Raw genomic sequence first — 13,042 nt, 5'->3', positions numbered from 1 at the left:
AAGAAAGGCAGCTGCTCCAGTGCACGTGTGTGCATTCCCTGGGCTTAGCAGCTCCTGGTCACCCTGTCTGCACTAGGAAGGCTTCCAATGAGTCAACGAGGAGGGTGGCCCCAAAGCAGAGGGTCCCGGGCATGAAGCACCTCACTCACTCTCTCCTGCATCCTGCCACCCCACAAGCCACTCCTGCAGGCAGGCCTTCCGGTGAAAGCCCTGGAGGAGATGACAGTGGAAGGGGCCCATTTCCCTGGATAGCAACTGTCCCACCCAGCGGGGTTTCAGGAGGAGGATGGAGGGCATACAACACCAGTGACTGGTGGGGCCCTCACACTGGCTGACACAGCCACCTTGCAATCCTGGCACCTGAGCAGGACCAGGCAGCGTTTGTCATGAGGTGTGGGAGGCAAGCAACAAGAACAGAGTGTGAACAGCCTTCTTAAGTCCGGCTCTTGGCTGCCCCATCCTCCATCCCCACTTACAGCCATCCCTGGGTAACTTCAGTTTCTCCAAGATTTTCTCACCGATTTGGGTTAGTTTCTGAAATGCACACTGCCTTCTCACCTCCACAGCTCACCCAGGGTCGATTTTGGAGAGGGAGCCAGTAGCCCATGCAGCACAACACATGGAGGCCTGGAGCCCCTGACGATGGGTCTGGTGAAAACCACGCAGGGGCCACTCCCAGCCTTTCCGTAGCGCCACTCACTGGCCCTGCAGATCTGTTCTCTTCCCTGATGTCAGTATTGTTGCCTGGGGTCCTCCCTTGCCACTGACCAGACAGAATCTGGCCACACTAGAGACAGGCCAGCCAGAGCCTCTCAAGGCAGTCTGGGAAGGTGAGACAGGGCCGGAGGCTTCTGGGAACAGCTGCACTCATGGGAAGCACAAGGCTTCTGAGCTCTCTCTGGAGATGTGGGTTTGAATCCCTGTTCCAGTATTTACTACCACGTGACCTTAGACAAGTTCCTAACAACGCTGGGCTTCGGTTTCCAGATCTATAAAAAGAGACTGAATGCGGCTTGCGGTGCTGAGGTGGGTTCCAGGCGCAGAAAGCAGCAGGCCTGCGGAGCTCCTAGGTGTGGATTTACAGCCACAGAATCGGAGGAGGCCAGAGGAGCTTCATGGACAGGCAGGCCATCGCGTAACTCCATGCTCCACGTAGGAACATGCCTGCTGATGGACAAAGCACAAGTCGCCACGTGAGGTAACTCCAGCCCAGCCAACATGGGGCCACCATGGGCAGAGGGAAAGTGACAGTTCTGGCGACACTGGTGGCTAATGCTCTAAATCTGAACTGATCAAGTGCTAATTCCCACCTCAGGGCCCAGCGGTCCCACTCTGCAGCCCCATAACTGAGTTTGCCATCAGGGGAGGAAATGCTTGTTTCTTGCTTCCAGCACTGCTGAGCTTGTAAAGCCAGACACTGCGCTCGGCACAGGCGTCTGGCTCAGTGGCACCTCACCAGGAAGGAGGGAAGGAAGGCTCTGAGTTGGAAAGGAAGCGTCTGCATTAGTGTCAGAGGGCTTCAAGACCAAGAGATTCTGCCGATCGTGCCCATGAGACTTCACTTGTTCCCACCTGCTGGTGAGGGCCTGGGCTATCTGGGTGACAACAGGAGTGGAAATAATTTGCACAGAACACCTGGATGGCACTTGGGACACAGTGCACCTGCAGTGACTGGGGCCTGCCCTCTCTTTACTGTGAGTTCAGGTTGGGGGTTGCAGGAGAGCTGTGGTGTGAGGCCCTTGGAGAGTCCTGCTGACTCGTTAGGATGCAAACCTGACTCAGACAGGTTTGCAGGGGCAACTCAGAGTCTGGTTTATGGGCCCAGTGCTGGACCAGCAAGTCCTGGGTCAGCTAAGCCACAACCCCTACAAGCTGGAGTAAGCCACAGGGATGGGGGCTGGGTTTCTGGAGGCAGGGAGAGGGCAGGGCTGTGGGTACAGGGGGCAGTCAGCTGAGAGCTGACCCCTGGGACACAGCTCTGGTACTGCTGACCCAAGACCTCAGCCCCCTTCACAGTTTAATTGCAAGCTGTCGAGGAGAGCCTCTGTGACCTGTGCGCCTGGAAGATGCCTCTTCATCCGTGACCGGTGCACAGCACCCAGCTCCAGGAGGACAGGCGGCTTCTTCCATGTGGGGAGGCCCTTGCCCCGATTTTCTGGAAGACTGCATGCCCTGGAGGACAGGAATGGGGCCTGAGTCTGCGCGACCCAACTTCCCAAGGAGAGTGACTTGGCTCCCATATGGTCAGCCGGGCCCCTGCCCAGGGATGAGGGAGACCTTCCCTCCCTGAGGAGCTGGAGACACAGTGGAGCATGGGAGATGGCTCTGGTTGGCCAGAAACCAGAGCAAGAAGCTTCTTGGGTGGTTTTTAGTTTGTCAGGCCTGAGGCAGGGGTGGCCTTGGGTGGACAGGAGAGCTCAGAGATGGAAACACATCAGGAGCGTGCAGAGTTCAGCAAGGAGGTCGGCCTGAGGTGGGCACGCTTGTGATAAGAGGCCAGGGGCCCTGGCCCTTCACTGGCTCCCTGGGAGAATCAGCAGCAGGAGGAAGGTGTGAGCAGCCAGAAGGGCTGCGCAGAGCCCGGGCTTGTGGACGGTGCCCTGAGAGGTCATGCTGTCCAGGGCTGGGGGCGTTTCCTGAGAAGGAGTCACGGCGGGATCCGGAGGGGGGCTCTCCCTCTTCTTCTAGCTAATCCAGTTGGTGAAGTAGGGGAGCCTGGTGAAGACGCTGGGGCCGACGGGTGAGAGGCAGTCGAGGCTCCAACTAGACAGCCCCATCAGGAACCAGGTGCCATTTAACGGGCAGACGAGGGGACCCCCGGAGTCTCCCTGAGAACAGAGAGGACATGGGTGGTAGGGACCAAGACAGGGAGGGACATGCATTGTTCAGGGCACAGGAGGGGCCCTTACGCTTCTCCAGGATGGAATGTGGGAAGCAAGGTGTGCGGCAGGTGTCTTCACTGCCTGAGTGAGTGGCGCTCATCAGTCACCTGGGCGACGTTAGAAGTCTAGACCCAGGAGGGACCTCCTGGATCAAAATCTCGAGCACCGGGCCCTGGAGCTTCACTCCACAAAGCTCCCAAGGAGACCCTGGGCAGAGCCTCCATGCTGGCAGTCACAAACCCATGAGAATAAGCAGGGGATTCTAGGAGATGGACATCCAGGCCTAGCCCTCCTGACCCCAGTGGGGAGAAGGCACCGCCTGTGGTCCCCAGGGTGGCTGGGTGCCAGCCTGGAGGGCTGGCTGCACCTTGGCCTGAATCTTCTGCCAAGCACTGCATCTCACCAGTATTTTTTTTTTTTTTTTTTTTTTTTTGAGACAGAGTCTCACTCTATGCCCAGGCTGGAGTGCAGTGGCGCGATCTTGACTCACTGCAAGCTCCACCTCCTGGGTTCATGCCATTCTCCTTCCTCAGCCTCCCGAGTAGCTGGGACTACAGGCGCCTGCCACCACACCCAGCTAATTTTTTGTATTTTTAGTAGAGACGGGGTTTCACCATGTTAGCCAGGATGGTTTCAATATCCTGACCTCGTGATCCACCTGCCTCGGCCTCCTAAAGTGCTGGGATTACAGGCGTGAGCCACCGTGCCCAGCCATTTTTGTTCTTTTTTAAACTTTTTTTAAAAAATTAAAATGGAGATGGAGATCTTGCCATGTTACCAGCTGATCTTGAACTCCTGGTATCAAGTGATCTTCCTGCCTTGGCCTCTAAGGTGCTGGGATTAAATCTAGTCCCGAATCCAGATGTCCTTGACTTATTAAGGTCTCTATTGTTCCCTCCATTTCTTGGTTGAGCTTTTTAGAAAATGCCAGACTGCGGGATGTGCTGAGGGGAAAAGAGGTGCTGCCCGTGCCCAGCCTGGGGGTAGGGCAAGTGCCAGGGGCTCCCAGGTGAGCGCGGGGGGAGTGTGAGTGTGGCAGGGCCCCCAAGCGGGGAAGTCCCTGACATCATGGGCAGAGCACCCCCATCCCACAGGCCAAAAAGGGAATCCCAAGGAAACAAGCACCCTCCTGCCATCTGTGCAATCAAAATGACCAAGCCCCTTCTGTGTGCAGACAGCACTGAAGAGGCCCCGAGGGACATTCCACATGAACAGGCATTGCAGACGTGGCGTGTGGATCGGGGCGGCCTGGAAGGACCCCAGAAGGGCTGCTCTAATCCTAGAGCTTCTCTGAGCCAACACAGGAAGGAGGGGCGAGACCTGACTGTGCCAGCCCACAGCATCGTCAGTGGGCAGGGAACCCATGGGACCTGGTGCAGATTCTGTCTGATAGGATGGTTCTGGCCTGAGCCCCATCAGGACAAAACTGCAGGAGAAGGGATGGCAAAGGCTGGCAGGAAATGGTCAACAGACAGGACTTTCCATATCTGACCCTTTCTGTCTGTCTAAGGAAATGGGGCAAGGCAAGGGAAGCAGGATCAGTGGTGCACAGTGGGCTGCTGGTGTCAGGAGGCTGAAGGGCCCCTCCAAGGAGGACAGCAGAGAGCAGGAGGGGCCGCCTGCAGTGTCTGATGGGGAATGCTGCACCAACGCCTGACAGCATGGCTGTGGTGAGGACGGAGCCCAGGAAGCAAGAGAGGGCACAGGCAGGCACCCTGGGGTGAGCCCTGCTGGGACGGGTCAGGTGGGAGGAGGTTGTGGGGAGCAGGGAGGGTGCCTGTAGGGCATTTTGTGATGGGAGTCATCGAAGAATGTTTCTGCACCATGAGGTGACCAAAGAGAGAGAAAGAAAAAGAGGGAGGCACAACAGAGGGAGAGGAGGCCGGGCATGGTGGCTCATGCCTGTAATCCCAGCATTTTTGGGAGGCTGAGTCAGGCGGATCACTTGAGGTCAGGAGTTTGAGACCAGCCCAGCCAACATGATGAAACCCCATCTCTACTAAAAATATAAAAATTAGCTGGGCATGGTAGTGCATCCCAGTTACTCAGGAAGCTGAGGCAGGAGAATCACTTGAACCCGGGAGGCAGAGGTTGCAGTGAGGCAAGATTGTGCTACAGCACTCCAGTGTGGGCGATAGAGTAAGGCCCTGTATCAAAAAAAAAAAAAGAGGGAGAGGATCCTGCAGGAGTCCTCCTGGGACCCACAGCTCCCAAGAAGGGCAGGGCCTCTCCAAGCTTGACTGTGGCTGTGACCCCTCATGTTGGGGCGATACACTTCCTCTCTGGGCCTCAGTTCCCTGCACTATAAAATGAAAAGATTACACATAGTGGGAGAAGACATTCATAATATATGAACATATCCAATAATGGGCTCATATCCACAATAGATAAAGAACTCCTATGATTCAGAATGAAAGGCAGACAATCCCATGGTTGGCAAAAAACTTGCGCAGACACTTTACAAAAGAGGCAATAAACATATGACAAAGGGCTGATCTTCACCAGTCACTAGAGAAATACACGTTAAAAACCACACACAAGAGTTCATATGAAAATGGCAGACAATTTGAAGGAGTGGCAGCAACAGGTGCAACCTGAACTATCACTCACCAGCTGGTGGAAATGCAAATTGGTACAACCAGGTTGCAGAGTTTCTCATCTCAAGGAGAGATGAACATGTGCATGTCTCATGGCAAGGCAATTCCATTGCCAGGGGGACCGCCAACCAGAATGGGAACTTACGTGCTCTGAAACGCATACACCAGGACGTTCGCAGCAATTCCATTTGCAACGGCCTCAAATGGGAACCACCCAAATGCCACCCACACTAGAATGGATAAGTAAATTGCAGTGTCTTTGCACAGTGGAATAGCATACAGCAATAAAAATGGACAATACAGACTGCACGCCAGATGGATGCATCCCACAGACACAACATTGACTGATGGGACCAGGCAAAAGCTTGCATACCATATGGTTTCACTCAGCTAAAAGTCCCCACATGAAGCCGTGGTGCTTTAGAAAGCAGGCAGAGTTATCCTGGGGGAGTTAGCGTCAGGAATGGGCATGGATGAAACCCATGGGTGCCGGGTACGTGAGTGGTCAGTCTCTGAAAATTCCTCCACAGGACACTTGTATTTTTGCTCTTTCCTGTGCATGGTGTGCTTCAATAAGGTTTCTTTTTTTTTTTTTTTTTTGAGACGGAGTCTCACTCTGTCCCCCAGGCTGGAGTGCAGTGGCATGATCTCACCTCACTGCAACCGTCACCTCCCGGGTTCAAGCGATTCTCCTGCCTCAGCCTCCCGAGTAGCTGGGATTACAGGCACGCGCCACCAGGCCCGGCTGATTTTTGTATTTTTAGTAGAGATGGGGTTTCACCATGTTGGTCAGGCTGGTCTCAAACTCCTGATCTCAGGTGATCCACCCGCCTCGACCTCCCAAAGCACTGGGATTACAGACGTGAGCCACTGCACCCGACCAACAACGTTTCTTAAAAGATACAAAGAAAACAGATGGGCCAGTGCTTTTTGGGAGTTTCTGTCCTGGCTCTGACACCTCAGGCTTGGCTGGGCTCAGGAAGAAGTCAGGGCTGGGGCAGGGTCCAGAGGAGACCCTGCAGCAGAGGCACAGGGCAGCACAGGGGAGAGAGGCTGAACCCACTTACTCGGCAAATGGCCTTTCCTGTGATGAGGTCCCCAGCGCACAGCATGTCCTCGTGGATGGTGTAGTCACTGCTGCTTGGCTGGCCAGGGTACTGGGGCTGGAAAAAGGATCCACAGACACTGTTGTCCATGACACTGACTTCTGCCTCCTGAAGTTGGAAGGGCTCAGGCAGGAAGACTGTGGGAGGAGGTGTCAGATGTGGGCCGCAGCTGCAGCTGCAGCCAGAGGGAAGCCGTCCCTCCCCAGCCTGCTCGCCCAGGGAGAGCACAGGAAGATGAGGGGACAGGCAAAGGGGAAGGGCCTGCAGTAAGAAGAACCAGGAGGGAGGCCAATGTGGCTGCAAGGGAGCAGGCGTGGGGTGAAGGGTGAGGTGCAGCCGCCTCAGGGCCCAGAGCAGGGGCCCTCCTAGCCAGGATGTGGTGTTGGAGGTGTGGTTCCAAGCACACTGGGACACAATAGAAGGGTCAAAAACAAGCTCTCTGGCTGCTAAGAGGAGGCAGAGCTGGAGGCAGGGAGGTGGCAGCTGGAGTGCCAGCCTGGCTGGTGGCATACCTAGCAGGTGCTGGGTGGGCTTGAGCAGTGTAGCAGTGTGACAAATCAGGCACGGCCCTTCCTCAAGGAGCAAGTGGTCTGGGGACACTTGGGCTCTGTTTCCAGATGTCGCTCCCAGATCTGGCCTGGGGTCCCCATGTGGGAGCAGCGCGATGACAGGGGCCCACCCCTGCACAATGCCTGCTCTGTGTGGGCCTCATGTGTCCTTGGGGGCTGCCGGTGTGTGAAGAGAGAAGCATGACTGGAGCTTAGATCTCTCATCAAGGTCGGTGGCTCTCTGCTCAGTAGCTGATCCAACTAACTGGTGGCTTCCCCAGGCCCTAGCTCCTCCTTTCCCACCTGGAGAATCTTCTCTGCCTTGATTCTTAGAGAATGACAGTCCAGGCCGGGCGCGGTGGCTCACGCTTGTAATCCCAGCACTTTGGGAGGCCGAGGCGGGTGGATCACGAGGTCAGGAGATCGAGACCACGGTGAAACCCCGTCTCTACTAAAAAATACAAAAAAAATTAGCCGGGTGTGGTGGCGGGCGCCTGTAGTCCCAGCTACTCGGAGAGGCTGAGGCAGGAGAATGGCGTGAACCTGAGAGGCGGAGCTTGCAGTGAGCTGAGATTGCGCCACTGCACTCCAGCCTGGGCGACAGAGCGAGACTCTGTCTCAAAAAAAAAAAAAAAAAAAAAAAGAGAATGACAGTCCCTGGGAGGCTGAGGTGGGCAGATCATCTGAGGTCGGGAATTCGAAACCAGCCTGACCAACATGGAGCAACCCGTCTCTATTAAAAATACAAAATTAGCCAGGTGTGGTGGCGCATGCCCGTCATCCTAGCTACTCAGGAGGATGAGGCAGGAGAATCACTTGAACCCAGGAGGTGGGGGTTGTGGTGAGCCGATATCATGCCGTTGCACTCCAGCCTGGGCAACAAGAGCAAGACTCCATCTCAAAAAAAAAAAAATGATTTGAGAATGACAGTCCCAGGAGGCTGTCTTTGGAGGGCTGGCTGCTCTCATGACTAGGGCCATGTGACTGACATTCAGTGGCCAGGGCAGGGAGGCCAGCTCTGGCCTGTTCATGGAAGAAAGTCCTGTCCCAAAATGCCTCCTCTGAGATATTGTGCCAGATCATGACCCCACAAATAATGCCAAATTGCCATTCTACTTTTTTGCACTCATCATTATATTTCCCTAAATCAAAAGCATTCACTCTTTTGCTAGAGTCTTTGACTAACATTTCTTCCCTCTCGGTCTACAAATATACAAATATATGACAAATATACTGGGTGAGCAGTGAGGTTCACATTCACAGAGGTAAGTGTTCTTGAGCCATAAACACCTGGACTGGAGGACAGGCCTGCTCTTTGTTTTTTTTTGTTTGTTTGTTTTGCTTTGTTTTGTTTTGTTTTTTTGACAGAGTCTTGCTCTGTCGCCAGGCTGGAGTGCAGTGGCGCAATCTCGGCTCACTGCAACCTCCACCTCCCAGGTTCAAGCGATTCTCCTGTCTCAGCCTCCTGAGTAGCTGGGATTACAGGCACGTGCCACCACGCCCAGTTAATTTGTGTGTGTGTGTGTGTGTGTGTGTGTGTGTATATATTTTTTTTTTTTTCAGTAGAGATGTGGTTTCACCATGTTGGCTAGGATGGTCTCGATCTCCTGACCTCGTGATCCACCCACCTCAGGCTCCCAAAGTGCTGGGATTACAGGCGTGAGCCACCACACCCGCAGGCCTGCTCTTACTTGCTACTGATGCCCAGCACCTTCCACAGCCATGGAAGCTCCAGCGGAGTTCGGTGAGGCCCCGGAGGAGGTCAGACCGCAGCAGGCCCTTGTAGTCAGGGTGGAGTCAGCAACATTCAGAACCAGGGAATCCTGAATGGCTCAGAGTCAAACAGCCCAAGTGCCTGCCTCCAAAAGTGAGAGAAGCTCAGGCCGCTTGATCCATGTCAGGGGGAATTGTGACACTCGGGAAGACTGGCAGAGCCCCGAAGCAGCCCCCCGCGCCTTCACCTGCATTGCCTGCCCTGCACTGCTCACCATCCTCGGTGACCATTCCCCAACCAGATATCCAGCAGCAGCTGTCAGGGGCCAACCACGTGGTTGGTTCCGGAAGGCAGGCGGGGAGGATGTGGGAGCTGAATTCCACATGACTGTGCAGCTGCAGCAGGGTAATGTCACTCCCCATGCGCTGCAACTTGTTATAGTCAGTGTGCACGATGATCTTATTCACTGTCATCTGCTGGCTGTGCTCCGTGGGATGGCTTAGCTGGTCATACCCAAGCAGGATCTGGTAATCAGATGGGTTAGTGGACCTGTTGTGGGGAGGTTCCTCTGAATGCTGGGCCAGCACCCTCACCCCAGCTGCCCACCTGGAAGGCACCCAGACCCTACCATCACTCTGGGGTTTCTCTCTCCTCCCTTCCTCGTGTCAGATAGCCCTGCTTTGCTCTTGACACAAGCTTGAGGGCCTACAGCCTCAGGACACTTGGCCTTGGATGATTCCCGATGGCTTTCCCAGCATGCCCCAGACTCAAAGGAGTAGAGAATCTTAGTGTAGAAAACACTGGGGGTGCATTACACTTCACCTCTTCATTTCAGAAGAGAAGAGACTTGGCTCATTCCTAGCTCTGACCAGAACCCTCCCAAGGCCCCATGACCTATAGCAATTCTCAAAGACCCTATTTCCCCAGCCAGCATGCTCCACCCACTTCTCCCCAGTTCTCACACACCACCTTCTCCAAGGCTGCCCCAGTTGGTGACAGGATCTCAGTAGGTAATTGTGAAGCACATGGAGGAGTTCATGGGACTGAACTTCTTGTTTCCAGAAAACGAGTGACTTACCAACCCACAGGTCCTGGCTGTGTGGTTCTCCTCCCCGCACATGCCTGCATCCACCTCCCCCAAGGCCTCTCCTGCTCTGAGCCCCTGTCTGGCGCAGGGTCTACCATGGTCCTGGGCTTGTGCCTCACTTTCCTGACAGGACGAGAAGCCTCAGGGTGGGGCTTGTATCTCTGTGTACCGTACAATGGGCCTCACTTGAGGCCTGGCACCTGTGGATGCTGAATAAATGAGTGGGACCTGAGGAGGATGCTACAGCCAGCTATATCCAAAGCTCTGGCCTCCTGGATCAGAATTTGACATCCTCCCCGACTCCCTTTGGGCACACAGCGAGCCCAGGAAGCGTCGGAGTAACTCAGTCTCCTGACTCTCTGCTTCACACCTCCTGGGACAGAGCCCATCTGTTTCATCCCTCACTCTGGTCTGTGGGGACAGTGGCAAATAATTCTCCAGAAGTGACAGAACCCCCTGGTGGCTGGACATACAGTCACAGAACCCTTCTGGGGAGGAATGTGCCAGCATATGTGGGTAGCCAGGACTTAGGGGAGGCTCCGGCAGGTGTTCCCTGGACAGCCTGCAATGAGCCCTGGCTGGAAGGGGCCAGGTGCTTGACCATGCATGCCTGGTCCTGGGAAGCCCTGGGACTGTCACTCTGTCTTATCACCTGAAGCGTGTGTCAAGTGTGTGGCCTGGGATGCTGCACACCCACTACCATTTACACAAGAAAAACCGAGGCCCACTGAGACTGTGTGGATGACCTAGAGCTGGGCAAGATGCAGAAACCAAAGTTAACCCTGAGTGGAACATTAGGATTTTGATTCTTAAAGTTTACAGCAGACGGAGAGTGGGCTGGGGATGGTTCCCTTTAGAACGAAAGTCTGTTTTCCTCTATTTGTTGATAATCCCAACTAGAGTGAGTTAATTTTCATTTAGCTATTTATTTTATTTTATTTTATTTTTGAGACAAGATCTGGCTTTGTGGCCCAGGCTGGAGTGCAGTGGCACAACCACATTTCACTGCAGCCTCAACCTCCCTGGGCTCAGGTGATCCTCCTGCCTCAGCCTCCTCAGTAGCAGGGACCACAGGCACGCCCCATCGTACTTGGCTAATTTTTTTATATTTAGTAGAGATGAGTTTTGCCATGTTGCCCAGGCTGGTCTTGAACTCTTGGGCTCAAGCAATCCACCCACCTTGGCCTCCTACAGTGCTGGGATTACAGGTGTGAGCCACTGTGACGGGCCTTAACTATTTATTTTTACTTTTAACTATTTACTTATTTTCAGACAGGGTCTCATTCTGTCACCCAGGGTGGAGTGCAATGGTGTGATCACAGCCACTGCAGCCTTGACCTCCCAGGCTCAACTGATCCTCCCAAGTAGCTGGGACTACAGGCGCACACCACCAGGCCTGGCTAATTTTTGTACTTTTTGTGGAGATGAGGTGTCACTATGTTGCCCAGGCTGATCTGGAATTCCTGGACTCATACAATCCTCCCACCTTAGCCTCCCAAATACTAGGATTGCAGGTGTGAGCCATCACACCCGGCTCCATTTAGCTATTTCAAAGTAATGTGCATGTAATGAGACAAGCACACCATCTTAGCAGGTTGACCAATGTGGTGTGGGGTGGGGTGGGGTTGGGGAATGCCCAACCCCAGGGCGAGAGATGAGGGAGGAGCCTCTGCTTGGGAGATGCCACACAGTTGGTCAGGAGACTGGAGCAGAGTGACGAGCAGGGACAGCATTCCAGGCACAGGGCACTGCTGGGTCAAAGGCAGGACACCTGGGGCAGCAAACTGTCCCAGAACAAAGCGTACAAAGAAAAGGCTGCGCCCTCTCTTTGGGCTTCCCTCTTGCATGCACTCCCACAGCGGGGCCCGTGGAGGGAAGATGCACCTTTGGAAGCAGTGAGCAGCAGAGGCCACCCAGTTGACTGCCTAGGTAGAGGAGACTGGCCTGCCATGGCCACCGCTCAGGCTCCGCCCTCTGGCCTCCAGCGATCTTCCCGGTGGGCCTCCCGGAGGAATTCCCGCTGAATCTGGTCTTCCCACACACTGTGGAGACAGCCGAGCAATGAGGTGCCTGCATGAAGGACGCCAGCCCCTGGTGCCCCTAAATGTCAGGATCAACAGGACTCGGGGCCACCAGGCCCCTCCTGTCACTTCACAGGAGGGACAAGTCCAAGGCTCAGGGTGAAGCCACGTGGCCCATGTGACAGCACCACGTGGCCCATGTGACAGCACCACCTGGATGACCCGGAAGCACACAGCCCATGGCCCCCTGTCGGGGCGACGGCCCGTGGGGCTAGGGGGTGACCACTGGGCCCGAATTTTCCCAGGCCTCCATGCCGTTTGTGATGGCGCAGAAGCTGCCTGCTACAGGAGGGATGCACTGCTCCACTGCGCGGCCCCCAAGCGGCTGTGCCCTCCCTTCCCGGCCCAGTGTTCTCCTAGACTGAAGCGAACGAGAGACACTCCGCCCACAATCCCGTCTACAGTAGCATTTCCCCATCCTGGAAATGAGGGTGTGTGGGGCGCTGGACTGCAGAGGCCTGAGATGCAACCCGGCAGAGCCAGCGGGGGAGCGCCCCGCCCTCTCCCCTCCTTCCAAAGGCGCCTTCCTCCCAGGGCCGGAGAGCCAGACCTGGCCTGGCTGGGCCCTCCTGGCGGGTGTCGGCGTCGGGCGGAGGGGGACGGCCACGAGAGGCAGGCGACCTCTGCTCCTCGCTCTATCTAGGCCACCCGTGCCCGCTCACCTGCAGAGAGGGAAGAGGTGGACTGGACGCGCAGCGGCAGGAGAATTGGCCAGAGGAGGGAGGCAGCCAGTGCGCAGTGCCCCCGCCAGCCCTGGCATGAGCGCTCTTCCCCTGCGTCCCTCATCCGGCCGGTGGCCGCGGCGCAGCGCGTGGCCAACCGTGGGGCTCCAGGAAACCGCCTGCGTCCATCGGGGCGCTGGGACCGGATCTTGCGTGCGGCGGGTGCGGGGAGCCCAGGTCGGTAGGGGGCAGGGGTCACTGGAAACCCCCAGAGCGTCACAGGGCCCCTCCCTCCAGGAACTCCACTGTGCAGGGGAGACATGAAGGCAACTATGGCCCAAGCCCAGAAATATACAGTAATGATG

At 55.7% G+C, this 13,042-nt stretch overlaps 1 protein-coding gene across 1 annotated transcript; it reads right to left on the bottom strand.

Moving 5' to 3' along the window:
• Window positions 1–1,787: 1,787 nt before the first annotated feature.
• Window positions 1,788–12,820, bottom strand: LOC129472102 (serine protease 40-like). Its single transcript, XM_055261525.1, has 3 exons — window positions 12,678–12,820; window positions 6,547–6,722; window positions 1,788–2,828 (listed from the first exon to the last, which is right to left on the bottom strand). Exons 1-3 carry the CDS (start codon window positions 12,799–12,801, stop codon window positions 2,685–2,687), a joined length of 444 nt encoding a protein of 147 aa, XP_055117500.1. The 5' UTR covers window positions 12,802–12,820; the 3' UTR covers window positions 1,788–2,684.
• Between the last annotated feature and the right edge of the window lie 222 nt (window positions 12,821–13,042).

The sequence above is a fragment of the Symphalangus syndactylus genome, chromosome 22 (genome assembly GCF_028878055.3).
Source record: "Symphalangus syndactylus isolate Jambi chromosome 22, NHGRI_mSymSyn1-v2.1_pri, whole genome shotgun sequence".
NCBI classification, from domain to species: domain Eukaryota; kingdom Metazoa; phylum Chordata; class Mammalia; order Primates; family Hylobatidae; genus Symphalangus; species Symphalangus syndactylus.
This window is presented reverse-complemented; position numbering and strand designations above follow the sequence as displayed.

Coding starts and splice junctions, on each gene's coding strand:
- LOC129472102 (XM_055261525.1), bottom strand. CDS start 12,801: ATGAGGGACGCAGGGGAAGAGCGCTCATGCCAGGGCTGGCGGGGGCAC. Junction 6,723..12,677: donor CACCTCTTCCCTCTCTGCAG/GTGAGCGGGCAC, acceptor CTCCTCCCACAG/TCTTCCTGCCTGAGCCCTTC. Junction 2,829..6,546: donor CAGGAAAGGCCATTTGCCGA/GTAAGTGGGTTC, acceptor CTCTGTTCTCAG/GGAGACTCCGGGGGTCCCCT.